This window comes from Panthera onca, assembly GCF_046562875.1.
Source record: "Panthera onca isolate mPanOnc1 chromosome E1 unlocalized genomic scaffold, mPanOnc1 haplotype 2 h2.Chr16_ul_12, whole genome shotgun sequence".
Taxonomy (NCBI): Eukaryota; Metazoa; Chordata; class Mammalia; order Carnivora; family Felidae; genus Panthera; species Panthera onca.
In genome coordinates, this window is record NW_027675811.1 from 370987 (window position 1) to 395524 (window position 24538).

At 48.3% G+C, this 24538-nt stretch overlaps 1 protein-coding gene and 1 pseudogene across 2 annotated transcripts; one reads left to right on the forward strand and one right to left on the reverse strand.

Moving 5' to 3' along the window:
* The first annotated feature begins 551 nt into the window (after positions 1–551).
* On the forward strand, positions 552–24113 carry LOC145715126 (integrin beta-3-like). 2 transcript variants are annotated; one of them, XR_014137142.1, is made up of 9 exons: positions 552–638; positions 1064–1153; positions 1857–1991; positions 3446–3875; positions 9816–10038; positions 11203–11303; positions 13719–13838; positions 16974–17197; positions 19501–19570. XR_014137142.1 is itself a non-coding variant. In XM_081794744.1 (9 exons), exons 1-9 carry the CDS (start codon positions 564–566, stop codon positions 21064–21066), a joined length of 1407 nt encoding a protein of 468 aa, XP_081650870.1. In that variant the 5' UTR covers positions 552–563; the 3' UTR covers positions 21067–24113. The 2 variants fall into 2 exon arrangements, 1 of the variants encoding a protein (XP_081650870.1); XM_081794744.1 differs by lacking the exon at positions 16974–17197 and adding an exon at positions 21001–24113 and having other exon boundaries at positions 19501–19667.
* LOC145715130 (U2 spliceosomal RNA) lies at positions 12768–12922 on the reverse strand (annotated as a pseudogene).
* Positions 24114–24538: the final 425 nt, after the last annotated feature.

Sequence of the window (24538 nt, forward strand, 5' to 3'; positions counted from 1 at the left end):
AGACAGAGGATCAGAAGTGGGCTCTGTGCAGACAGCAGCAAGCCTGATGAGGGCCTTCAACTCACAAACCGTGAGATCATGACCCCGTCAACCAACTGAGCTGCCTGGGTTCTCTTTAATGTTTATTTATTTATTTTGAGAGAAAGAGAGAGCACACGCAGTGTGCAGGGAGGGGCAGAGAGGGAGGGAGGGAGCGAGAATCCCAAGTAGGCTCCACGCTGTCAGTGCAGAGCCTGATGCGGGGATCAGTCTCATGAACTGTGAGATCATGACCTAAGCCAAAATCAAGAGTCAGACACTCAACCAACTGAGCCAGCCAGGTGCCCTGAGATGCTTGGCTTTGACCAGCCTTTGCCTCTTCATCTGTCCCTGGAGTTCACAACTGGGTTTGCGTTGCCACTTAGTCCATTGCCTCACACTGATCATGGCGTGAAAAGGTTTCAGCACCACCACCGTCTGGGCCACAGCCCAAATCAGCCAAGTTCTAAGGTGTAGAATTCAGGTGAATTCTTAACTGACTTCCACATCCTCCCATTTTACAGGAGTATCCCTCTCTGGGGCTGATGACCGAGAAGCTATCCCAGAAAAACATCAATTTGATCTTTGCTGTAACGGAAAATGTAGTCAGTCTCTACCAGGTGACTGTGCCTTCAGGGATTTCGGGAGTGGGGTCTGTATTGGGTGGAGCCGTCTCTGGGAACCCAGGCACACTAGCACGGGCCATGCTTCCCAACCAGGAAAGCCCCTCCTCCAGCCTATTCCCAGGGGCAAATGGCTCCTTTTTATGGTCTCTCTCCTCCAACCTTGAACCTCACGGGATGGGTGTGTTGGTGTTTGTGGTGCTGGAGGGGAGTAATTTATTGGGGGAGAGGGGTGTGAGAAGTTCTTTATAATTTTTCTCAGGGCTGCAAAACTGCTAGGTTTGTTCCTGGAAGTGACAAGTAAAATATCCCATCCTTCCCTCAATCTTCGTTTCAAGACCCTCATTCTGATTTGGGGAGGGCTTTTGAGATCACCCTCTTCATTTAGTCAGCCTTGTACATCTCTCTGTCTTACCTTCTAGAACTATAGCGAGCTCATCCCAGGGACGACAGTGGGGGTTCTGTCTGCCAATTCCAGCAACGTCCTTCAGCTCATTGTTGATGCTTATGGGGTAAGTGTCTCGCACTGGGGTTGGGTCTGCTAAGAATCCACCTCACTCGGCATTCCCCAGGAGGGAACGCAGATTTTGGAGTCCTGGATGTGAGTCCACGATGCAGCCTTCACTGCCTTCCTCTTATTCTTCTAGAGGCTGGCTGGTGGCCAGCACTGGGAGGAATGCAGCCTTCTGAGAGGGAAATGGCTCAGAAAGAATTGCCAGGGAGTGTCAGGAGCAGTGGGTGGAAGAGCTTAGAGAAGGTGGAAAGGAAAGAGAGGTTGGGGGTGGTGATGAGGAAGGACAGGGTGAGGGATAGGGCTCCAACAATAGAGAGAAGAGGGAGCTGAGCCAAGGGGAAGATGAGGTTGGTTAAAAATTAGGTAAAAAAAGCTACTATCCAAGGTGACCAGTGCTAGCCCTCCCTTTTTGCATGTCTCTGAGGCTTGCAGGAGGGTGTGGCTGGTTTAGATTTTACCCAGATTCAACTAGACACCAGGGGGCACAGAGAGAGAGAGAGGAGCAGACCTTGGGCAGGAAATATTGTAAGAAATAGGCTCCTAAGGATGCTCTCCTCTGGCAGCTTCTAAGCAAACCCCAGCACCCAGCACTGCCGCGGTGAGTCCATGGCCACCTGGTATTTTACTTGGGGTGGAATTGGTTCCTGTCTACTTCCTCTCAGCTCATCTCCTTAACCTTCTTTTGCCCCCTTTCTGCTCAGAAAATCCGCTCTAAAGTAGAGCTGGAAGTGCGGGACCTCCCCGAGGAGCTGTCTCTATCCTTCAACGCCACCTGTCTCAACAACGAGGTCATCCCTGGGCTCAAGTCTTGTGTCGGACTCAAGATTGGAGACACGGTGAGGTGGGCTGGGCTGGGCAGGGGCTGAAGCTTCAGCTCTGGCCCTGGCCTTTGCCCCTGAGCGTCTGTGGGCACCCTTCCATTCCTCCCCTGCACCTTCTTCCCGAAGGTCATTACAAGTTGGATATAACGGAGCTGCCAACCTTTTCCTCTGACTCCTGTTGTCTAAACTTCTCCGCTACGTGGAGATCTTTAAAAAACTTGCGTTTAGCTTACCTCTGTTTGTTTATGCACAGCTGATTGCAAATGAAAATATTTCTTACCTTTGGCCCAGTCTCCAGCCTCCCCTAAGGTAATACCTGTCTTTCCTCTACAATGTGAAATGGCAGTCACATCTACCGATAGTTGCTGAGCGCCAACTTTGTGCCAGGCATCATTCGCTGCTGGAGATTCAACAGCAAATGGAACAGGCAAAAATACCAAATACCCACTGTCATAGACTTCCAGAACGCAAATGTTCATTTTGCCTCTCAGGTCCCTCTGTGGCCTCTATGGCTTTCTTTCCTTACTGGTTCTCTTCTGCTTCTGCCGATGGGGGGAGGGGTTGGTGAAGAGGGAGGGAAGCAGAAAGGGGGATAGCTATATCTCTATCACCGGTATCACCTGTATCTCTATCATTTCTGTATCTAGGTCCATCCATCTGTCCGTACACCTATCTATATTCTAGAACATGTGCACATATCCTGTCTAAGAAATATTGGCCGGAAAGGTGTTTGACTGCACAAGTGATGATGTACTATATGGAAATTAAACAGTAGATCCTGAGCCTTTGGTCACTGTGTGGCATCGTGTGGTGCCATATAGTGCTTTGTGTGTCTGGCTGACTGACCTTGTGTATAATCAGTCCAGCTGGCTTCATTGGCCAGAGAAGAATTTTTATAAGATCACAGGTTCTGTTCCGCTTGAGCTGGCTTATTTCACAGGTGGAATTAAAACACACACACACACACACACACACACACACACACACACATATCCAGGGGCACCTGGGTGGCTCAGTTGGTTGAGCATCCAACTTCAGCTCAGGTCATAATCTTGTAGTTCGTGAGTTCGAGCCCCACCTCAGGCTCACTGCTGTCAGTCTGTCAGCGCAGAGCCTGCTTCAGATCCTCTGTCCTTCTCTCTGCCCTTCCCCCACTTGCAGTCTCCCAAAAAATAGATATATATATAAAAAAAACCAAAACCAACCTCTCTCCTGACTGTAAATTATGTCTGTGCACCCAACCAGATACAACTGGACAACTGTCCCCAGGCTTTTCTTTTTGCTTTGCAGACCTTGGTCATTTGGAGGCTGAGGAACTCCAGGTTGCTGGGGGATGAGACACCCAGTTTGGATATTCCCGGGCAGGGCAGGGCGGGGCAGGGCGGGGCAGGGCGGGGCTTCTTTCCCTCCAGGGCTGGAGTGATAACAGGGTGCGCCTGTGTTTGAATGCGGTCTTCCTTTCCACCCAGGTGAGCTTCAGCATTGAGGCCAAGGTGCGAGGCTGCCCGCAGGAGAGGGAGAAGTCCTTCACCATCAAGCCTGTAGGCTTCAAAGACAGCCTCACCGTTCAGGTCACCTTCGACTGTGACTGTGCGTGCCAGGCCCATGCTGAGCCTTACAGCCGCCGCTGCAACAATGGCAACGGGACCTTTGAGTGTGGGGTGTGCCGCTGCGGGCCCGGGTGGCTGGGGTCCCAGTGCGAGTGCTCCGAAGAGGACTACCGCCCCTCGCAGCAGGAAGAGTGCAGCCCCCGGGAGGGCCAGCCCGCCTGCAGCCAGCGGGGCGAGTGCCTGTGTGGCCAGTGCGTCTGCCACAGCAGTGACTTTGGCAAGATCACGGGCAAGTACTGCGAGTGTGATGACTTCTCCTGCGTCCGCTATAAGGGGGAGATGTGCTCAGGTGAGTGAAACTGCACACCCTCCCGCCCCTGTACCCGCGCACGCTCGCTCGCACATCCACAGCCTCTGGAAACTTAGGCCGGGGCTTAGGTGGGCACAGGAAGGCCCAGCAGGCAGAGCCGCGTGGATGGTCCTTCCACTCCAACGGCAGAAGACAGGAAGGAGGTTCTCTGTAATTCCGCTCTGCTCCCCGCGTCCTTGCTCCTGGGGTACACAGCGGAAGGGAGCCTCTGCTCTCCTGGAGCATGGGAACGAGTGGGGGAGCCTGAAGGTGAAGACCGTTATTTTCTTTTCTTCCACCTGCCATCCTGCTAATACTTTAAATCACTGGCTCTTGATCATTTCAAGGATGCGGAACAACTCCCTTTTTAGGTTAAAAAAAAAAATCTCTGGCTGCTGGTAATTAGATTTTTAGTAGTTACAGATTCGGAAACTGCATGGTATCAGAATGCGTAGTAAAGTTGGTAGTAATTATTTTACATGAATTTGTCTTTTCATGACAAGACTTGGAAAATAGTAAAAAAGCAAGGCAATGGAGCACGTTTAACAGCCAATACACTCGGAACAATGAGTGGAAAATCATAAGCTCTTTTTACATGCTGGCACTATTTTGTTATCGCTATTGGCACTATAACGTTTTGGATTCTAGATCTGTGCTGTCAGATATAGTAGCCCCGTGTGGCTATTTATTTGTAAATTAGTCACATTGAATTATAACTTAAATAAAATTTAAATAAATTTAAGTTAAATGAAAAATGAGGGGCGCTTGGGTGGCTCAGTAGGTTAAAGCTCTGACTGCACTGCCAGGGTGTTGACTGCATAGAGCCCGCTTGGGATTCTCTCTCTCTCTCTGCCCCTCCCCCATTGGAGGTTTTTTTTTTTTTCCTCTCTCTCAAATGAACTTAAAAAAATGTAAAAAATAAATGAAAAATGAAAAATTCATTTCCTCTGTTGCTCAGGAGCTCCACGTGGCTCGTGGCATGCTGGACAGCACAGACATGGGAAAGGATTGCCATTGAGAGGCCCAGCCTGCAAACTGGGGGTTACGATTTTGGCTCCTTCTACCTGCAGGATACTTTTTGTCCTTCTCATTACAAAATTCAGTAAAGTCTTGAGGCCCACGGAAAATCTCAACCTGGTCTTTCCTTGCCCTAAAGACTGCTCCTAGGCTACTTCCCCAGCTAGACCAAGTGGAACTAATGTGAATGTCGTCTGTATGTGCTGACAATACTTGCAGAGGCAACTAGGCAGCCTGAGTAGTTCCTGGGGCACTGGGGATAGGTTTTCGCTGGATTATGGTCTCTGAGGCTTGATTCCTCTTGTGACAGAGAGATCAAAGACATTTGCAAGTTGTTTAGGATTGGTTTATGGGTGTATTGTGTGGTTAATTAACACAGATTATAATTGGCTTCTTTGGTGATCAAATCTATGGCGGAGATTGGCTTCCTTTGCAATGGGGCTTAAAGGAGCCGAACTAATCCAACCAGATGTTCACTTTAACATCTGCCTTTAAGAAAGCTTGATTAGAAAGGGCTGCCAGTGTGGTTCAGATGGTTAACTGACTCTTGATTTCGGCTCAGGTCACAATCTCAGGGTTTGTGAGTTTAAGCCCCACGATGGGCTCCTCCCTGACACTGTGGAGCTTGCTTAGGATTCTCTCTCCCTCTCTCTCTGCCCCTCTCCTGCTTGAGCTCGCTCTCTCTCTCAAATAAATAAACTTTAAAATTTATATATATATATATGTATATATATATATGTATATATATATATGTATATGAAAACTTGATTAGAAAGGTAAATCTATGTCATTCTTTTAAAAAAAAATTAAAAAGGGGGCACCTGGTGGCTCAGTTGGTTAAGCATCCTACTTCAGCTCGGGTCATGATCTTGCAGTTTGTGAGTTTCAGCCCTGCGTCAGGCTCTGTGCTGACTGCTCAGAGCCTGGAGCCTGCTTCAGATTCTGTGTCTCCCTCTCTCTTTGCTCCTCCTGTGCCCATGCTCTGTCTCTGTCTCTCAATAAGAAATGTTAAAAAAACAATTTGATTCTAAAAAAACTTAAAAAATTTTTTTTAATGTTTATTTATTCTTGAGAGAGAGAGAGAGAGAGAGAGAGAGAGAGACAGAGACAGAGCATGAGTGAGGGAGGGGCAGAGAGAGAGAGAGAGAGGGAGACACAGAATCCGAAGTGGGCTCCAGGTTCTAAGCTGTCAGCACAGAGCCCGACATGGGGCTCGAACTCACAAACCTTAAGATCATGACCTGAGCTGAAGTCGGAGGCTTAACTGACTGAGCCACCCAGGTGCCCCATAAATCTATGTCATTCTAAAACATGCCCAAGTCACATAAAAAAGACTTCTTTTTATTATCTACAACATTGTTTCCTTTATTCATGTCAGCAAAATTTGACAGAGATTGGAAAAAAATGGTAGCAGGGAGATTAGGGGAGAAAGAGATCAGGCACGGACCCCCCAACAGCAGTTTGAATTAGAGGGTGAGGGAGGCATTTCAGCTCATTTTACTAGTGAATAGTACTTACATCATATTCAGAGTACCAAAAGGAATGGTAAGTTTGATGTGGGAGACCACGGGGAGTAGGGTGGGGCTGAGGGGAAGAGGGTTGTCCTACGTGAGGCCTACAGATAGCCCCTTGGGGGCACCAGGGACAGAGGGAGGGCCACTTGTCCTCCAAGCCTCCTGGTTCCTGGTCTGGTATGAGGCAGGGTGGGAGGGACCGCGGGCAGAGTGTGTTTCCTTCAGCTGCTGGCCCCACCGATGCTGCGAAACAAAGCCATCGGGTTCAGCAGCCTGCTTCCTGCCTCTCACTGGTGCAAGCACAGCTCGTCAGCAATGCGCTCCACCCAATTCAGGAGGGAACCCCAGGCAGCAGCTCAGAGGCCTCCCTCCCCCACTGCCAGCCCGGGTGTTGTGTGCCTACTGGCTGCAGGTCTGGATCCTGTGGTGCTGCCGTCACACTCCCCAGTGACGGATGCTCAGGGACACACACTTATTGAGCACCTGTTCTGTGCCAGGCGCTCAGTCCACACGGGTGAACAGGGGGCATGCGTGATTCCTGACCACTCAGTTTGTAGACCAGTTCACCATTGTCTCTTCCCTGGGCTGCTGGCCTGGTCTGTTCTTTGCTGCAAGCAGTGGCTCACGAGGGGGGCATGCTATGACTTAGCCATTTCCCCAGCCTCTGGCCTTCCCCCTCCCCGCTGGAGGCATGGTCTTTTGTGGTCATCTGTTATCAGCACTTCCTTCGGAAACATCAGGGAGTGCATCCTTCTCCCCGAGGGACTCCCCGAGGGACTCATCCTTCTCCCCGAGGGACATCCATGAGCATAGATTGATCAGACACCCCTGAGCCAGGTTCTGTGCTGTAGTGTTGTGGGATAGGGAGGCATGAATAAGACAGTTTTGCCCTTAATTAACTTACCTGAGGATAATTCACAACATGAGGCAGAACGTGCCAGATCTTAGAAGTGAGGCGTCCTTGGGGCGCCTCGGTGGCTCAGTTGGTTAAGCGTCCAACTTCGGCTCAGGTCATGATCTCGTGGTTTGTGAGTTTGAGCCCCGCGTTGGGCTCTGTGTTGACAGCTCAGAGCCTGGAGCCTGCTTCCGATTCTGTGTCTTCCCCTCTCTCTGCCCCTCCACCCACTCTCACTCTGTCTCTCAAAAATAAATAAAACATTTTTAAAAAATTAAAGAAAAGAAGTGAGTTGTCCCTGGGGAATGTTATAGGAGTCTCCTGGAGAGAGACCCAGTGTGAACAGAGGAGGCCTGGGTGGCTTCATGGAGGAAGTAGGATGTCAGACAAAGGGTCGGCTCATAAGGCAGGGAGGAGTGGGGCTGACATCGGCCTGGGAGTCACGCTCTATAGGGAGAGGTCATTCCCTCTGACCTAAAATACTTGCTCCTCCCTTACCCCTCCCCCTCCCTCATCTCCACCCCTCCCCTGCTGCCTTCTTTTCTATTTCCCTCCTCTTTCTTACACTCTCTCTTCATTTCTCACCCTCCTCCTCTGACTTTGCTGTGAACCCAGGCTCAGCCACCCTTTTGCTGGAGGGATGCCAGTCCTGTGACATTACCGCACTGTAGCTTCCTTCTGAGGGCTGACCCTGCCAGGGCTCGGGCTCGGCCTGCCGGCTCCGGCCCGCCACTCTACTTCCAGCCTCGCTCCGTGGCTGGCCTGGCAGACCATCTTCTCAAAGGTTACTTTGTTTGGCCTCACAAAGGAAACACTATGGGACAAGGGTTTCTGAGGAGGCGGAGGCCTCCGGGTGCTGCCAGACCTCTGTGGCGTCTGCCTTTCCCTGTTCGGGAGCCATCACTGAAAGCTGCTTGTAGTAGACACTGTGGGGCCCCTCCAGCTGCTGTTAGGGCTGCTGATAATGGCTCACAGCTGCCCCTTCCTTGGAATTATCTTCAGCTGACAGGAGCTGTCTTGCCCTCAGACCTGGGCCAATGACTGGTGGACAAAGGTTACACAAGACCATTCCCTTTGCCTCCGGGTGGAGCGGGCTCTACTCTCCAGATATTTGGAGCTGGGGCAGCTGACCTTATGTTTGCCATCCAGAAAGAAGCAGACATCTCTTTCCAAGGCAGCAAAGGTGTGTCTGAGTCTTGAATAGAGGATGGTGCTAGGATCACTGGCAGAGAGACTCATTGACCAAGGGCCTCTAGTCAGACCCACTGGGGTCCCTGGGGAGCAGAAGATGCCAGCTAGTGTCTGTTTGAGCCTATGCACCTCGCTCTCCTCCACCATCTTGGGGCCCATCCGCTCACACAGTGACATGATTTTGAGACCCGTTGAGGTTACTTCCCCTTGGCTCCCTGCCTTTCCTCTGATTAACAGTCAGATTTTTATTATTCATCCACTTCTTCCTGATTCGGAATCCTTGAGAATGAGTCACCCTTTCTTCTGAGTTTGGGAGAGCCAAGTTTTCAAGCCTTGTTAAGTGATTAGGGGGATGTAGCACTGAGAGTTAACACCTGCATTTAACCAATCTACCCCCTACCCCAATCTCTCTTTCCCATTCCTACATTCATGCAGTAAAGTGAGTAGGTCTTTCCTACTAGGGCTGATGGCTCTCTGCAGTACTGTGATGATACAACACAGGGCACATGCTGGTGAATGTGTGTGTGGTTCCCAGGATTTTTTTTTCTTTTTTAATGTTTATTTACTTATTTTGTGTGTGAGAGAGAGAGAGGGAGAGAGAGAATCCCAAGCAGGCTCCAGGCTGTCAGCCCAGAGCCTGATGCAGGGCTTGACCTCACTAACCAAACCGTGAGATCATGACCTGAGCTGAAATCAAGAGTCAGATGCTTAACCAACTGAGCCACCAGGCACCCTACCCAGGAACTTAACTAGGACACAAGCTCCACGGTAATAGGGACCTTTCCTGTCTCATTCACTGCCGAATCTCCAGTGCCCAGTGTGAGCTCAATAAATATTTGTTGCATAAATGGATAAAGAAACATTAATTGCATGCCTACTGTATTTCAGACGTTACGCTAATCCCTGCCGACGGACAAATTGATATGTCCTCTCTCACTGTGGAGCTCAAAATCTAGAAAGAGAAACAGATAGGCAAGCAAATGGGCTGGTCATGAGGGTTAAAATAGAGGCATATGTAAGTGCTGGGAGAACACGTAGTAGACAATTTGCTCCGGGGAGGTCAGAAAAAGTTATGGAGGGGAAGGAACTTTTGAGTTGAGCTTCGAAAGGTAAGTGGGAGTTTGGTAGCGATCACAGGACGAAAGGGCGTCAAGGCAGAGCTAGCAGCATGAGGCTAGAAGGATAGAAGGTGGTGACGCTTCCGTGGGGTGTTAATGAGTGGCCGTGGGAGGAGGGTGGATGAGGGTAAAGCTGGAGAGCAGGCTGAGCCACGGGTTGGGGCCCCTCACCTGCTGCCCGCCCCCTCGGGCTGTGTGCTTTCAGGTCACGGCCAGTGCAGCTGTGGGGACTGTCTGTGTGACTCCGACTGGACCGGCTTCTACTGCAACTGTACCACGCGCACCGACACCTGCATGTCCAGCAACGGGCTGCTGTGCAGCGGCCGGGGTGAGTGTAAGTGCGGCAGCTGCAAGTGCATCCAGCCCGGCTCCTACGGGGACACCTGTGAGAAGTGCCCCACCTGCCCTGACGCCTGCACCTTTAAGAAGTGAGTGGGCAGAGAAGTGAGTTGGAGCCAGTCGGGTGCTAGAAGGAGGGAGGGGGTCCCCCAGGCTAGAATCCCCAACCCTCCAGGTTCTTACTCACCAAAGCTTCAGGAGGAGGCGTCCGCTGCAGCTAAGAGGCTAGCTTTCCTCTTCCCACGGAAAAGTTTGGGCAAAGAGGGAGGGAGAGCCAACCATGCAGGGGCCAAAGTAGCACCCGCTGGACTCCAGTTGGAGAAACCCCTCTCCTGGGATGGCATCCTGAATCCCTGAGTTGGGAGGAAGGCTAAACCAGGGAACTTCTGGGGAACGTTCTCATGTTCCGATCGTGTGGGAGAGTTGGGCTGGAGTTATGAAGGATTCTGTGAAACAGGAGATGTTCGCTAGTACAAACTCCACTCATCTGGGGTCAGGGGAAGCTCCTGCCATTTCTCTTGCCACTTTCAGCAGGGCTGGGCTCATAGGCATGCAACCTGTGCATTTGTACAGAGCCCTGTGCTTAGAAGGGCCCCATGCTTGGTTTACCGCTCTGCTGGCACTGTCTTGTAATGCTTAGGGATTTTTGAACAAGGGGCCTGACATCTTCTTTTGTGCTGGGTCCCCAGATTACATGACCGGTTCTGCCTTTAAGGCTCCTCGAAGTGGCACACGCCTTACCTCCTGTCACACTCTCGGATGGGACATGAAGAAGTTTAATGAGGGGACTGGGGCCTTCTGCCTGCCAGGCTCTGCCTCTGGGTGAGGAGGAACTCCCACCCCTGAACTCCAGACCCGACCCTCTGGGTCCCCCAGAATTGTCTTACAGGGGTTTTTGTTTCGGTGTTTGTTTTCCAAGGTGGGGCAGCTTTCTGGTGTGTGGATGTCAGAGCTGGACTGACACACACGTAGGTTTGCTCCTCTCTCGTCTTTTTTGTTTCTTTATTTTTGAGAGAGAGAGAGAGAGACAGAGTGCAATTGGGGAGGGGCAGAGAGAGGGACACATAGAATCTCAAACAGACTCCAGACTCTGAGCTGTCAGCGCAGAGCCTGACGCAGGGCTCAAACTCACAGGGCTCGAACTCGAAGACGGCGAGATCATGACCTGAGCCGAAGTCGGATGCTTAACTGACTGAGCCACCCAGGCGTCCCTCTCCTCCCTTGTCTTAATCTCTGTGTCGTCTCTCTTTTAGGAAGTGTGTGGAGTGTAAGAAATTTGACCGAGGAGACCTACATAAAGAAAATACCTGCAGCCGTTACTGTCGTGATGAGATTGAGCCTGTGAAGGAGCTCAGTAAGCTCAGCATGTCTTAGAATTGTGCACATATGCGGCTGCTGAAGTTTTCAGTTGATCCCAAAACGTGTCTATGTCTCATCAGTAAAATGGAAGAGTAATCCCTGCCTCAAAGGCATGTTGTACAGACCTGATGCACACTAGGCACTTAATAAAGGCCAGCTTCCCTGAGTCCTCTTGTGCCCTCTGCTAATTTGTTCCACAGTCCCTCCCCATTCTGCTGCTTCCCGGCACCCACAGACTCAGCAAGACCCTACAGATAACTTTTAAAGTATGTAGAAATCAACCCTAACTTGACCTCCCCAGGGAGAGGAAGACAATGCATCCCATTTTACGGATGAAGAAACCTAGGCTAGGTGATGTCAGTTTAGGAGGCTAGTAACCATTTACTGAGTTTACTTAACTGAGAGTGTTCAGCAATGCCCAGGCATACTGCTCTGCTGGTTTGGAGGGAAACCTTCACCCTTATGGATTTTAGCTAAAATCATAATGCTGTAGCCTTTTTTGGCTCTCTGGAGCCCTTCCTAGAATAAGACAGATAAAAATACAGTGGTGAGCAAAACTCTTGCCTGCAGTCATTGTAGTTTGAATTTCTTTTTTTTTTTTTTTTTTTTTTTAATTTTTTTTTTTTTCAACGTTTATTTATTTTTTGGGACAGAGAGAGACAGAGCATGAACGGGGGAGGGACAGAGAGAGAGGGAGACACAGAATCGGAAACAGGCTCCAGGCTCTGAGCCATCAGCCCAGAGCCTGACGCAGGGCTCGAACTCACGGACCGCGAGATCGTGACCTGGCTGAAGTCGGACGCTTAACCGACTGCGCCACCCAGGCGCCCCTGTAGTTTGAATTTCACCTTGACCAAAAAGGGGATAATCTTTGTTGCTGTCAGCACATCTGATGTTATCTGGGTCAGCTAGGCATTGGTTGGTCTAGGGAGATGGCAATCTCTCCTGAGATAGCTGTCTCTCACGAAGGCAGGAAACATGTTTTCAGTGAGAGCCACAGTGAGACACAGCCAGTCAGTCGGCTTCTGGCTTGGGGTGTTACAGAAAAGGGTCAGCTCTCTGGATCCTTTGGCTAATATCAGAAGTGGGGCTGGTGGGGGGGGGTGGTGAGGGGCATGATTTGGGGATTGAGTTTGAAGAGACGGCTTTTCCTCCTGAGGAGAATCGGTATGCTGTGATTAGCTCAGGCGGGCAAGACTGCTGAGAGAGATGTGAGATGTTTTTATTACCTAGACCAGAGGGGAATCTCAGGTTAGTTGAAAGTATTTCTCTTACCCCCACCCCCGTGCCATGATAATCATAAAGATAAATGCTTGTTTGTATGGAATTGTGTAACTTATAAAAGTTAGGCAAGTATCTTTTCATACACATGATCTTGTCTTTTTCTCAGCCACCTAGTAGAGTAGAACTGTGGTACTGTTGTTATCTTCATTTTGCAGATGAGGAAACTGAATCTCAGGAAAGCTACATAACTTGCCCGAACAAGTTAAGCTTAGAATGAATCTGGAAATCCTTACTCTTTCCACTGTACTCTTATACCACTAGTTTTCGGGCGGCTCATTGAGTTCAAGTCTGATACTACACTTGATCTTAGCCAAAAGGCCGAGAAACAATCATTGAGTTCAAGTCTGGTGTGCTCTGAGACTCCTGTTTTAGTTCTGTTCCATCACGTACTTGTGTTGTGATCTTGGTGCATTTGCTTAACATCATCGTGTGTCAGTTTTACCTGTCTGGTTGCATCACTATAGGACGTGGTGCAAATGATAGAGGGGCACCTATAGTTTCCCTGTCAGAATAAGAGGCTTCAGAATTAGAAGGGGTGAAGCCTACAAAAAAGTGATGGGAGTCAGAGAAGAGAGGCTGGCTCTGGAGAGGAACACTGGATCAGACGCAGAAACGGAAGAAATGTAAGGGCTTTGCCAACAAACTATTGAGAATAGTTGAGCCAGGAGGGAAAGGAAAGAGAGGGAAGGGAACACCCTTCTCTATTAGGTACTGTTCACTTGACATCATTTAGTTCTCTACCAGTGTTGTGAGGTGGGTTATCCTTTTCCTTTCATAGATGAAGAAAGAGCCAATGAGGTCAAGTAACTTCCCCAATATTACGCAGCTGACAGGTGGTAGAGCCAGGCTTTGAATCACACTGTGTCATGTGTTCTGTCATGTCCCTTCCAAGGGAAGGAATACGAACCAAAAAGGGTCTGGGAGGGACAAAATTCAGCAGCGAGGGTCATCTAGAGGCAATTGCCAGGCACAACAGCCATCTCAAGTCTAGGCATCTTGCCTAATGTCAGGCATAGGGTTTCCTGTTGCATACTTTCTCAGAAGTCCCATGACTGGGGTTTGGGGATGGCCCCGTCTTCCAGGAATTGCCTTGTTTTTCACTCTCCCATATTTTCCCCTTCCTCAGAGGATACTGGCAAGGATGCAGTGAACTGCACGTACAAGAATGAAGATGACTGTGTTGTCAGATTCCAGTACTATGAAGACTCCAGTGGAAAGTCCATTCTCTATGTGGTAGAGGAGCCAGGTACGTGAACCGCCAGGGCCCCTGACACTGCACCTATAGGGAGAGGGAGAGCCACGTTAGGCAGCAATTTCCACCCATTACGCCTCTTACACAGAACAGCCAAGTTAAGACTACCTTACAAGTGGTAAGTTAGGGCCTGTCATCTGGGGGTGGGAGATATTTAAATACCAATCTTTGTGAGAAAGTGACTTGCTAATTGAGGAGGCAGAAAAAGAAGGTGAGTAAGGAAAGGAAGAAGGTAGATATGGATCCCACGAAGGGACAAAATACATCCTGGCATTTTTTTGAGGTGACAGTATTAAGAAGTGAGGAATTTAAAGTCTGGGACTCTTCAGCATCCGCTCCACTTAAGGTCAGGTGGTTGCCAAGGGCAACCTGTTCGCTGCTTCAGAGGAAGGCCTGATGCTTTGAGGTGTTGACCTTACCAGGGTCACCATGAGACACAGTACTGGCTTTGAGGCACCAAGCCAAGGTGTTCTGAGCACTGAAAAGATAGTGCTTGCTCTCACAGCCTTCTGGAAGCAGGAGGAGCTCATCCGTCATACACAGACCAACCACAGGTTTGTCGCCATCCAGTGTAGTAGATTAGCTCTCTTCCCCTTACCACCCCCGTCTCCTTCCTTTCTCTTACACAACAGACGAAGCGATGAATCACTAGAAAATATTTTCGAGTACTTATTGTATATCAGCCAGTAGACTAGGTGCTGGGAATATAACAATAAATCAAGCAGATGTGGCACTCACAGGCCAGGGGGAGAGGGACATGTAAATTGATAGTGATACTGCTGAGGGACAAGGGCTGTGCCAAGGCGGGGGGTAGACAGGAGCTTCTATGAGTGAAGGAACAATGTCTGAAGGCAGAGACTAAGTCAGTTGGTTGCTCGTCAGTTGATTCCTACAGCTGTAGAAATTTCTTCAAATCCTCCTTCAGACCAGGGTCCAGCAAACACTTTCTGTTCAGGGCCAGGGGTTAAATATTTTAGGCTTTGGCGGCACCTGGGCGGCTCAGTTGGTTAGGTGTGTGACTCCTGATTTCAGCTCAGGTCATGATCTCATGGTTCATCGGTTTGAGCCCCACATTGTGCTCCGCACTGACAGTGTGGAGCCTGCTTGGGATTCTCTCTCTCTCTCTCTCTCTCTCTCTCTGCCCCTCACCCACTCGTGCTTTCTCTGTCTCAAAATAAATATTTTAGGCTTTGTGGGCCTTGTGGTCTCTGCCATGACTACTCTGCCATTGTAACAGGAAGGCAGCCATAGTCTATATTTAATGCACAAGCCTAAGTATATTTAGAAAGACAGGTGGCAAGCCACATTTGGCTCCCAGACAATAGCTTGCTGGCCCCTGCTTTAGGAAAGTGGGTCTCCAACTTTTCTATGTTCCCCTTGCTAAAAAATCGAGAGTCCTGAGCCCCATGCTGCTTCCATGAGCCTCTATGTTCTTTTTATTTGATTTTTTATTACATTTTTAAATGTTCATTCATTTTTTGAGAGAAAGATGGAGCACGAGTCGAGAGAAAGATGGGAGGGGCAGAGGGAGAGGGAGACACAGAATCCGAAGCAGGCTCCAGGCTCTGAGCCCAACGCAGGGCTCGAACCCATGAACTGTGAGATCATGACCTGAGCCAAAGTCAGACACTTAACCGACTGAGCCACCCAGGTGTCCCCAGCCTCTGTGTTCTTGAATAGTGCTCCTGGCAGTTGTGAGACGCCCCAATATTTGAGTGCCTCTGCTTTGGACACATCACTTCCCCTAGTGAGCCTTCTCAGACCTCCTCCATCATCCTTTCTTCTGATTCGGTTGGGTGCTCCTGTTTGAGTCCCAGAGCAGCTGTGTTTCCCTTAGATGGGCCTTCATTCCACCATTAACTTGCTTCTTTAATCACCCATCTCCCTCAGTAGATCACGTGCCCCACGAACACACGAACCATCTGTCTTATCTATCGTTATATCTCCATACTTGGCTCAGTCATCTACAGAGAAGATACTTAGTAAACGGGTTTTGAATGAGTTACTAGGACTGATTATTCGAGTTGACAGGCAGGCTTGCATACATGTTGATAACCTGCTCGGAGAACTTTGGCTGCTTGGAGAAGGAAGCGGGTGACAGTGGAAAGAAGCTCTACTACATCCGGGTCAGCCAGGGTGTTGCTGGCTGCATGGGTACCGGAGAGCATGGCGCCCCCTACCGTGATATTGTTCACCTGCCTTTCCCAGGGCTCTCACCCTTCAGAAGGGAGAAGGAAGGTAAAGGAAAGGGTATGACCTTAATTTTATTTAGCGACTCAAGGGAAAGCTGACATGGGAAGGGGAGAGGGCAGAGTCTGGGTATGTATCTGTGGGGGAGCACATGTGGATTATTTGGCCATGACCCCTCACACTTTCCCGCCCACCTGTGTTAACACGTTTCATGGATTTTTCCACACCCGCCCTATTTGCACCTTTGTGCTTTCTCATTTTTGAAGGGCAGTACGTTCTTGCTTTGGGGTTTAACGTTACTTCATCTCTGCTATAACAATCCTTGCAGGTGCTTCTGCTGTAACACCAAAATCTTTTGGCTTGATATTCTTAGATGGAATCCACTACTTGGAATTATGGGGCAGAAAGATGGTGATAACCTGAGCTGGTACAAATAACCCCCCAGGGTGGGGGGTGGAGTAGCTTTTCTGATGTAGATTCCATCCTCCACATGAGGAGATGGGACCCCAGACCCATATTCCCTATCTTGTTGCCCTGGAATTCTGAATTTGACCTCTCTTCTCACCTACCGCCCCCAACTATTTTCAGGGGTTCTGGCTTTGTGCAGAATGTGTCATCTGAGGTCCCAGAGCATAGGAGGGGATTATTCTCATTCTCTTCCCCAACTCATGCCTTTGCGGATGGTCTCCCTGAAGGGCTGGGCCACTGCAAGGCAGTAGAGACAGCACTGCCAAAGGGCTTGGCCTTGACTGGGTGGTGTTCAGCCTACTATGTGGAGTGGGCTCCGCTGAGCTGGGTCCTTATCACTCCCAGATAGAGTTGCCTCGTCGAATACAATATGTCCCATTCAACATTTAGTACCTACTTAGGCTGAAAAATTATTGTTTATCTGAAATTCAAGTTTAACTGGATTTCCTGTGCTTTTGTCAAACCTGCCAGCCCTGCCCAGTCTTTCCTGACCTTGGGTCTCCACGATGGGTCCTCATCACCGTGGCTGAGAGAGCTCTCTAGAGACTAGCTGATCTCATCATCTTCTTCCGGGAATCCTGCCATCTACTCCTTTCAGGACAAATGCTTAATAGATGTTTTTGCCTGAAGACCTCTTGACATTCTACTTGTCCTGCCCATACTGACATGCAGAATTGAAGAGATTTCACTCTGAGGTTTGAGGGTCAGCCCTCTCTTCCCAAGAATTCATAATTGTTGTTCCCGGAAGAGCTGGTGCCCTTCACTCCTGGGAACTCAGACACTGGAACCTCACAGCCTCTCTCCAGATGCTCCTTTAATTATAGACAGGTTATAATTTGGTAGCTTGGGAAATAGCCAGCTTGGGTCTGCATCGGTGGTTGTTTTTGGGTCATGTGTGGTGAGCATAGGGTGTATGTTTAGAGAAGAAGGTGGGAGACAGTGTGGAAAGTAGGCATGACCACCTCTCCAGACCCATCAATACCCGTATATTCAAACACCTAATTACATAACACCTGAGAAGTTACTGGAGTGAGGTCACCCATCAGACACCTGTGGTTTATGGGAAGCAGAGCTCTGCAGAGCACAGTCAGCTTGGTCTTCAGAGGGGTGATGCACCTCTGTCTGTGTTGGTTGTTGACTAGGGTTGAACAGGAAGTCGGCTTTCAATAGGGTTAGGATTAAAGATGACGAAATATTTTGGGAAGGAACCCAAAATATTGTCTGGGTTGGCAGGCTTCCTGGTCTCTGTGCTAACAAGGACATTAGGTTCCCAGCCCTCAGAGATGTACATATCCAAACCAGAGAAACAAATACAAATGCCTAAGGAGCTAGGTAAATAAATTAGTGAAAACAGGTGTAACAAGAACACGAGTAATAATGGTAGCTGATAGTTATTGAGCACTGAGTCTGTGCTAGGCAGTGTTCTGAGTTCTTTAAATATATTTAACTTATTTGTTTATTTTTACAGGTTTCTTTTTTTTTAAATATTTATTTTGTGGGAGGGAGAGAGAGAGAGAGAGAGAGAGAGAGAGCATGCACGAGTTGGGGAGAGGGGCAGAGAGAGAGGGAGAGAGAGTCCCAAGCAGGCTTCATGATCAGCATGGAGCCCGATGCCTGGGTGGCTCAGTTGGTTAGGCGTCCTACTTCAGCTCAGCTCACGACCTTGCAGTTCGTGGGTTCAAGCCCCTATTGGGCTCTGTGCTGACAGCTCAGAGCCTGGATCCTGCTTCAAATTCTGTGTCTCCCTCTCTCTCTGCTCCTCCCCCACTCATGCGCACTCTCTCTCTCTCTCTCTCTCTAAAAAAGAAATAATCCTTAAAAAAATAAATAAGTTGGGGTGCCTGGGTGGCGCAGTGGGTGTTCGACTTCAGCTCAGGTCATGATCTCACAGTTCGTGAGATCGAGCCCCGCGTTGGGCTCTGTGCTGGCAGCTCGGAGTCCGGAGCCTGCTTCGGATTCTGTGTCTCCCTGTCTCTCTGCCCCTCCCCCATACATGCTCTGTCTCTCTCAAAAATAAATAAACGTTAAAAACAATTTTTAAAAGTATATATTTAACTTAACTATGCTTCATAAGTTTTGGAATTCAGTGCTATTACTTTCTCCATTTTAAACATGGAGAGATAGGAAACAGACACCCAGAAAGGTTAAATAGTTTATCAAAGGTCACATAGCAAAGTAAGTTGTCAGCCAGGATTCGAACCCTGGCGGTCTAGCTCCAGAACCCACAGTAGCACAGCCTCCATGACAAGTTAACATGTTGCCTCTGTTTAGTGGAGAAAAGAGGGTGGTGACAAGTCTGGCAAACTAGAAAATGTGTCCCATCTAAAGGGGACAGCAGCTACTCACATCTAACCAGAGCTGCCCTGTGGGTGCAGTGTTTCCAGACCTTTTTATTTATGTTTAAAAAATTTTTTTTTACTTTTATTTATTTTTGAGAAACAGAGTGAGACAAAGCGTGAGCAGGGGAGGGGCAGAGAGAGAAGGAGACACAGAATCTGAAGCAGGCTCCAGGCTCTGAGCAAGCAGTCAGCACAGAGCCTGATGCGGGGCTCGAACCCACAAAGTGTGAGATCATGACCTGAGCCGAAGTCAGACGCTCAACCGACTGAGCCACCCAGGCGCCTCTATTTATTCATGTTTTTAAAGGGAAGAAGAAGAATCTGAAGTTTTAGGGGGATAATCTCCTGATTATTCCATGCTGCCAACAAAATAAAAATTTAATCAAGCTTTTGTTTTAAATCCAGTAGAGTTAACATAAAATCAACTTTTTAATAAACACTTGAGTAGGTTAGATTCTACCGGGGGTGACCTGCTTATGACCTCTAACTTAAACTACTCAGGACAGATTATTGCTGTCTTAAATATTGGTGCTCCCCCCCCCCCTTTAAAAATTTTGATTTATTTTGTAAGCCCTGTTTCCCTCAGAGAGATTTCTAGTAATTTCTTACTTGGTCAGGTTGCCTTTACAACGTCCCTGCTCTGTGCTCTCTCCTGACAGAGTGTCCCAAGGGTCCTGACATCCTGGTGGTCCTACTCTCAGTGATGGGGGCCATTTTGCTCATCGGCCTTGCTACTCTGCTCATCTGGAAGCTCCTCATCACCATCCATGACCGGAAGGAGTTTGCTAAATTTGAGGAAGAGCGAGCCAGAGCAAAATGGGACACAGTAAGAGTCGGGGCTGGGCATTTTCTTAAGTCATTGGTTTGAGAGCCTCAACTGGAAATAGTAGGTACTTAGGGGAGCCAGGTTCAGCCAGCACCATAATTTCCCAGTTAGTCTCTGTTGTGGAAATTGGGAGATGGTCCTGTTGTCTTTATTATTCCTGAAAACCACCTGAGTCTCTCACTGCCACACAGTGACCATAGGTCCCATAGGTGAGAACTGACTGAGTACAGGTAGGGCCCAGCTCTGCTCTGGACACTGACATAATCAAAAGGAAACATATTCTCTAATTGAGGAAGACAGGACAAATGATGGGGGGTGGGGAACGTTATTATTGCCAGTTTGTAGATAAGAAAACTGAGCACAGAGACGTTCAACAGCTTGCCCAATTGTGGGAGAGAATCAAGTTATGATAGAAATGACTCTTTGGGCCAGCCTCTTAAAACATATCCTCTCTGCAATTTATTCTGATTGCATTCAATCAAGCATCTATTGAGAACTTTCTATATACTTAATTTTGCTCTGTTCTCCTTTGGCTCATCTTCCACATTCTGACTTTTTTTTCTGGACCTTCCAAAATGGCTGTTTGAGTCCATGAATGTCTAGCGGGAGGCTGAAAGTTTGTTCTCATTTGATGGTCACCTCAGGCCTTGGTACTCAAGGGTCCCAAGAAACTTGAGATGTTTCTGTTCGTACAGTGTAGAAATCTGGAATCTCAGCGGCACATGAGAATGTGTTGTATTTCTTGAAATGGGACTCCTAAAGACGGCCAGATCTTATGGGATTTATCACTTTTTGTTAGAAAATAATTTGGGCAACCCAGTGAGGGTCTTATTTTTTCCTGCTAACATGACAGTGGGTAGCGCTTGGAAGGATGAGATGAGAACAAATTAAAATTATTTTGAGTGAAAGCTATCCTCTCTGTTTCAGCTACCACCTGCTACATTTCTCGTCTCTGCCCGCATCCGCCAGCATAGTCACAACAAAAGAAAAAAAAAATTGGAGAAGGGCAAAAGAGAGAGTTCAGGAGAGAAGCAGGAAATAGATACTGGCTACAAGTGGTACTGAGGTGTTTGGGGATCACCAAAAAGTAATGGGTTGAATTCAACCCCTTCGAAACAGCAGCACAATGGCATTCCACTTTCTCTCTCCTCTTATTTCCTACCCACTCCCATCTCAGGAGCGAATATGGGGTTACAATGAGCATTAAGCGATTCATGGATGGTGTAGCCCGGAGAAAGGTGTCTTGGGTAAACTCTTCAGGCGAAATGTAATCATTGAGGGCAGGGAACAATTGAGGAATTCACTGTAAGACACATTTCTGTTCTCTCCGCAGGCCAACAACCCACTGTATAAAGAGGCCACATCCACCTTCACCAACATCACCTACCGGGGCACTTAATGACAAGCAGTCATCCTCAGTTCACTGTCAGGCTGTCCCAGAATTGTGGACACATCTGCTGTCATGTTTACAGGGAACGAAATCCGTGGGGCAGGATCGGGGGCTGGGAGTGGGGTGGGTTACAAGAATGTCAGTATGTGGAGGTGTGGGTCTCTGTGCGTGTGTGCGCGTGAGTGTGCTGCATGTGGGGGAGTGTGTAATTTAAAACTTGAGGTGTGTCCAGACACGTGGAGCTCCTCAGCCTTTGTCCGCAGAATGCCTCCTTCAGGGATCCTTCCTGCTTAACCTTAGGGTGACCCACGTAGCTGAGCAGGTACTGTTCATTACCTCACTGAGAAGCCAGCTTTCCTTTTCCGGCCATTTCTCCCGAAGAGAAGGGCAGGGCTGAGCCTCTCGTTCCAGAGGAAGGGGCCTTGACTCTGCCTTGAGTTGACGGTTCTTGGGTCCGACGCTCAGCAGCTCTGATAGCAAATGCTGGGCTCCGCAGCCTTGTCGTGTCATCTGGACTTTGATCTCCTTTGCCTTCCCTCAGGCTGACGGAGAAATCAGAAGCAAGAGCAGCCATCGGAGTTGCCTATGTCTTTTGCTGTCCCCTCAATCCAGTATGGTTCTCTCACAAGGGGAGCCCTTGCCAGCAATTCTGTTGGGAGTGAGGATGGGAAGGCCACTCAGGGGTCATGCATGGCCTGGATGAATGTGCCAGAGTCCCCCAGTTCATAATCATCACCCTTCACATTTGTCTCCTTGGCACCCCACCCTAGAAGTTCGATTGGAGGACGCGTGTTACCCTTAGACCAGCATCACCTCTTTACCTGCTACGTCTACACTCTCACTGCTGTAGACATTTGCTACATACTGGGAATTTCTTTCATGACCGGACGCTTTTCCTCCCAGGGAGAGTGCTGTGATGAGAGCCAGAGATCTGGCCCCACCCTTCAGGCCCTCTGCCCCTTGTCCAAGGCACCCCCCCGCCCCTACACCCAATCTGGTGCTTCTGTGTGCTACATCCATCCATGGGGCTGATTGCACTTATCTACCTCTTGGCTGTCTTGTGAAGGAATCATTCCCATGGGTCTCTGAGTCTGCTGGGCATATGTGCCACATTTAGAATGATGGGCCAGTTGTATCAGCGTGTGTGGCCTATTCTCCTACGGGCTGGGCAACCTCATTTTAACTCAGTCTTTAATCTGAGAGGCCACAAGTGCAATTTTATTTTATTTTTCTCATTGGGTCACCTGAAACCATGATGAGGCTTGCTTAATCTAAAGGAACATGTACAGAAACACATTTGCATTATATTTTGTAGTTTTATTTGAGGAGGAAGGAGCATATTTAAAAACAAACAAACAACCCCACATAGACTTGGGATGGATACAGACCCTCCCACTTGGCATCATTCATAGGGAGTTGCTGCCCATTTGCTGGATCTGTAGGGGCTCTCTCATCCTGGGAGCCTGTGGGGATGGCCCCACGGGCATGCTGGGCCATTCTGAGCAGGAGGGGTACAAGTGGTTCTTTTCTCCTAGCAGTTGCTTCCTTGGTGTTCACATTGGTCTAAACATTAACAACCACCCTCACCCCCCATTCATCAAGAAAAAGGAAAGAGCTATAGACAGTGGTCTGACGATCAGAAAATGTAAGTCCTGGCCTCATTGTTGCAGCTGAGGAAGTTTTACCCTTAATTAAGGCAAGCCTCTCTTCCTTCCCTTCGGGGCTCAGTTTTCTAGTTTGAAAAATGATAGTTTGGACCAGCCAGTCTGGAAGGTGTCTTTCAATATTGATAATCTGAGATGCTGGGATTTACTGTGGCATCAGACATACAGTCAAGATTCCATGAGATGTTGATACTACTTTTTTTGTTAAGTTGGGAGATCTGAGAGACCAGCTTTTGCAAGAGCAGATGTCATTCCACATCACCTTTCTCAATGAAAAAGCCTCATTCTGTCCTCTCTTAGAGCCCCTTCTCCAATGTTTGTTAGCAGTCACATTTCCTAATGTAGCACTTAAGCTCCACTTAGTTTATTATTCCTTAGCTCACTTTGCACACGTTTGCATCCACATATAAGGGAGAGGAATCCATTAAGAAGTAGCTGAAATGTGTATTCTGTATTCGTGTGTTAACACTGAGAATAAGCCTTGGAATTAGGAGTAGGGCAAATGACTGAGCCTTGTCTCACCCATGGATTACTCTTTACTGAAAGGGATGGTAGTACAGTAGAGGGGTAAATGGGGGAGGGGAGGGTCGATAATGAATCCCAGAAGTTTAGAACCTAACTATACCCTTTGGCTACTGAGACAAGAGTCCATTAAAGCAGTAGTTGGACCTTTTCTTTAGATAAGATGGTTTATATGAAGACACTATATCAAAGGAGGAAGAACATATATTTAAAGGATGAAAAAATCAGTAGGACTCTTTGAGCTTCTGGAAAGAGACTCCTAGGCTTTAAAAAGGCGCCGGGTGGTTCAGTTGGGTGTTTGACTTTGGCTGAGGTCATGAACTCACATTTCGTGAGTTCCAGCCCCACATCAGTCTCTGTGCTGACAGCTCAGAGCCTGGAGCCTGCTTCGGATTCTGTGTCTCCCTCTCTCTCTGTTCCTTCTCTGTTCACGCTCTCTCAAAAATAAATAAAGATTAAAAAAAAAAAAAGACCAATACTCTTTGTATGCGGGGAGAACCTGTAGCTGCGTTCGCAAGACAGCAAATGGCAGTCAGTTTGGGCATCACGTAGGGTGAACATCTAAATAGTATTTTGGTATCAGCACAGCCCAAAGAAGTTATTTATTTGTGCTCAGCTCATCTGGAGAGAATGTATGTTCAGTCTCAGGGTGTGTGGATAGTAATGGGAAGCTTGGGATGCTCCTGACAAGTTGTCACATAACGAATCCCTTCTTTCTCTCTCAGATATTCCTAGACCATCCATGATTTCAAGATCCCTCTCTTTGTTAGGTATTCCTGGTTGAAATGACTTAAGTGCCTTCCTGACTTCCTAACCACCCCCTCTGTTTGAATTGTGCAACAGTAAATTAAATGTGCTTTCCAAAAAGAATTGACCTAAGGCTGCCCAGTTCTTCCTGTGTTGTTATTTCTGTTTTCTTTGGGTGAAAAGAGTAAATGTCATCGCCTCAAAAATGATTATTTTAGAACAAGCCTGTTTCCAAATGTAACCAAATGATGACCACCATGGGGACTGAAGTTTACTCCAGAACCCAGAGCGTTTCTTTAGACTTTCATAATGTTTTCAAACTGAGTAGGTTATTGCTGTTCTAAGAGTTGGAGTTTTTTGTCTTTTAATTGGGGATTTTTTAGGAACTTGTGCAATCTCAATAGAACAGACTGTCAGTTTGGCCTAGGTTTTGTTTGCAGGAGGCATAAATCAGTACAATAAAGGCTTGATGGCAGATTATTGACAGGATCATTTAAATGCCCAGCTTTAGGGGGAAAAATGCCCAACTTTTATTTAAGGAATTGGGT

What these genes read in the sequence shown, in the direction of transcription:
- LOC145715126 (XM_081794744.1), top strand. Translation starts at nt 564, where the DNA reads ATGACCGAGAAGCTATCCCAGAAAAACATCAATTTGATCTTTGCTGTA. An exon ending in TAAGGGGGAGATGTGCTCAG is followed by an intron (nt 3,876 to 9,815) that starts GTGAGTGAAACT and finishes GTGTGCTTTCAG; the next exon opens with GTCACGGCCAGTGCAGCTGT. An exon ending in CCAGAGCAAAATGGGACACA is followed by an intron (nt 19,668 to 21,000) that starts GTAAGAGTCGGG and finishes TTCTCTCCGCAG; the next exon opens with GCCAACAACCCACTGTATAA.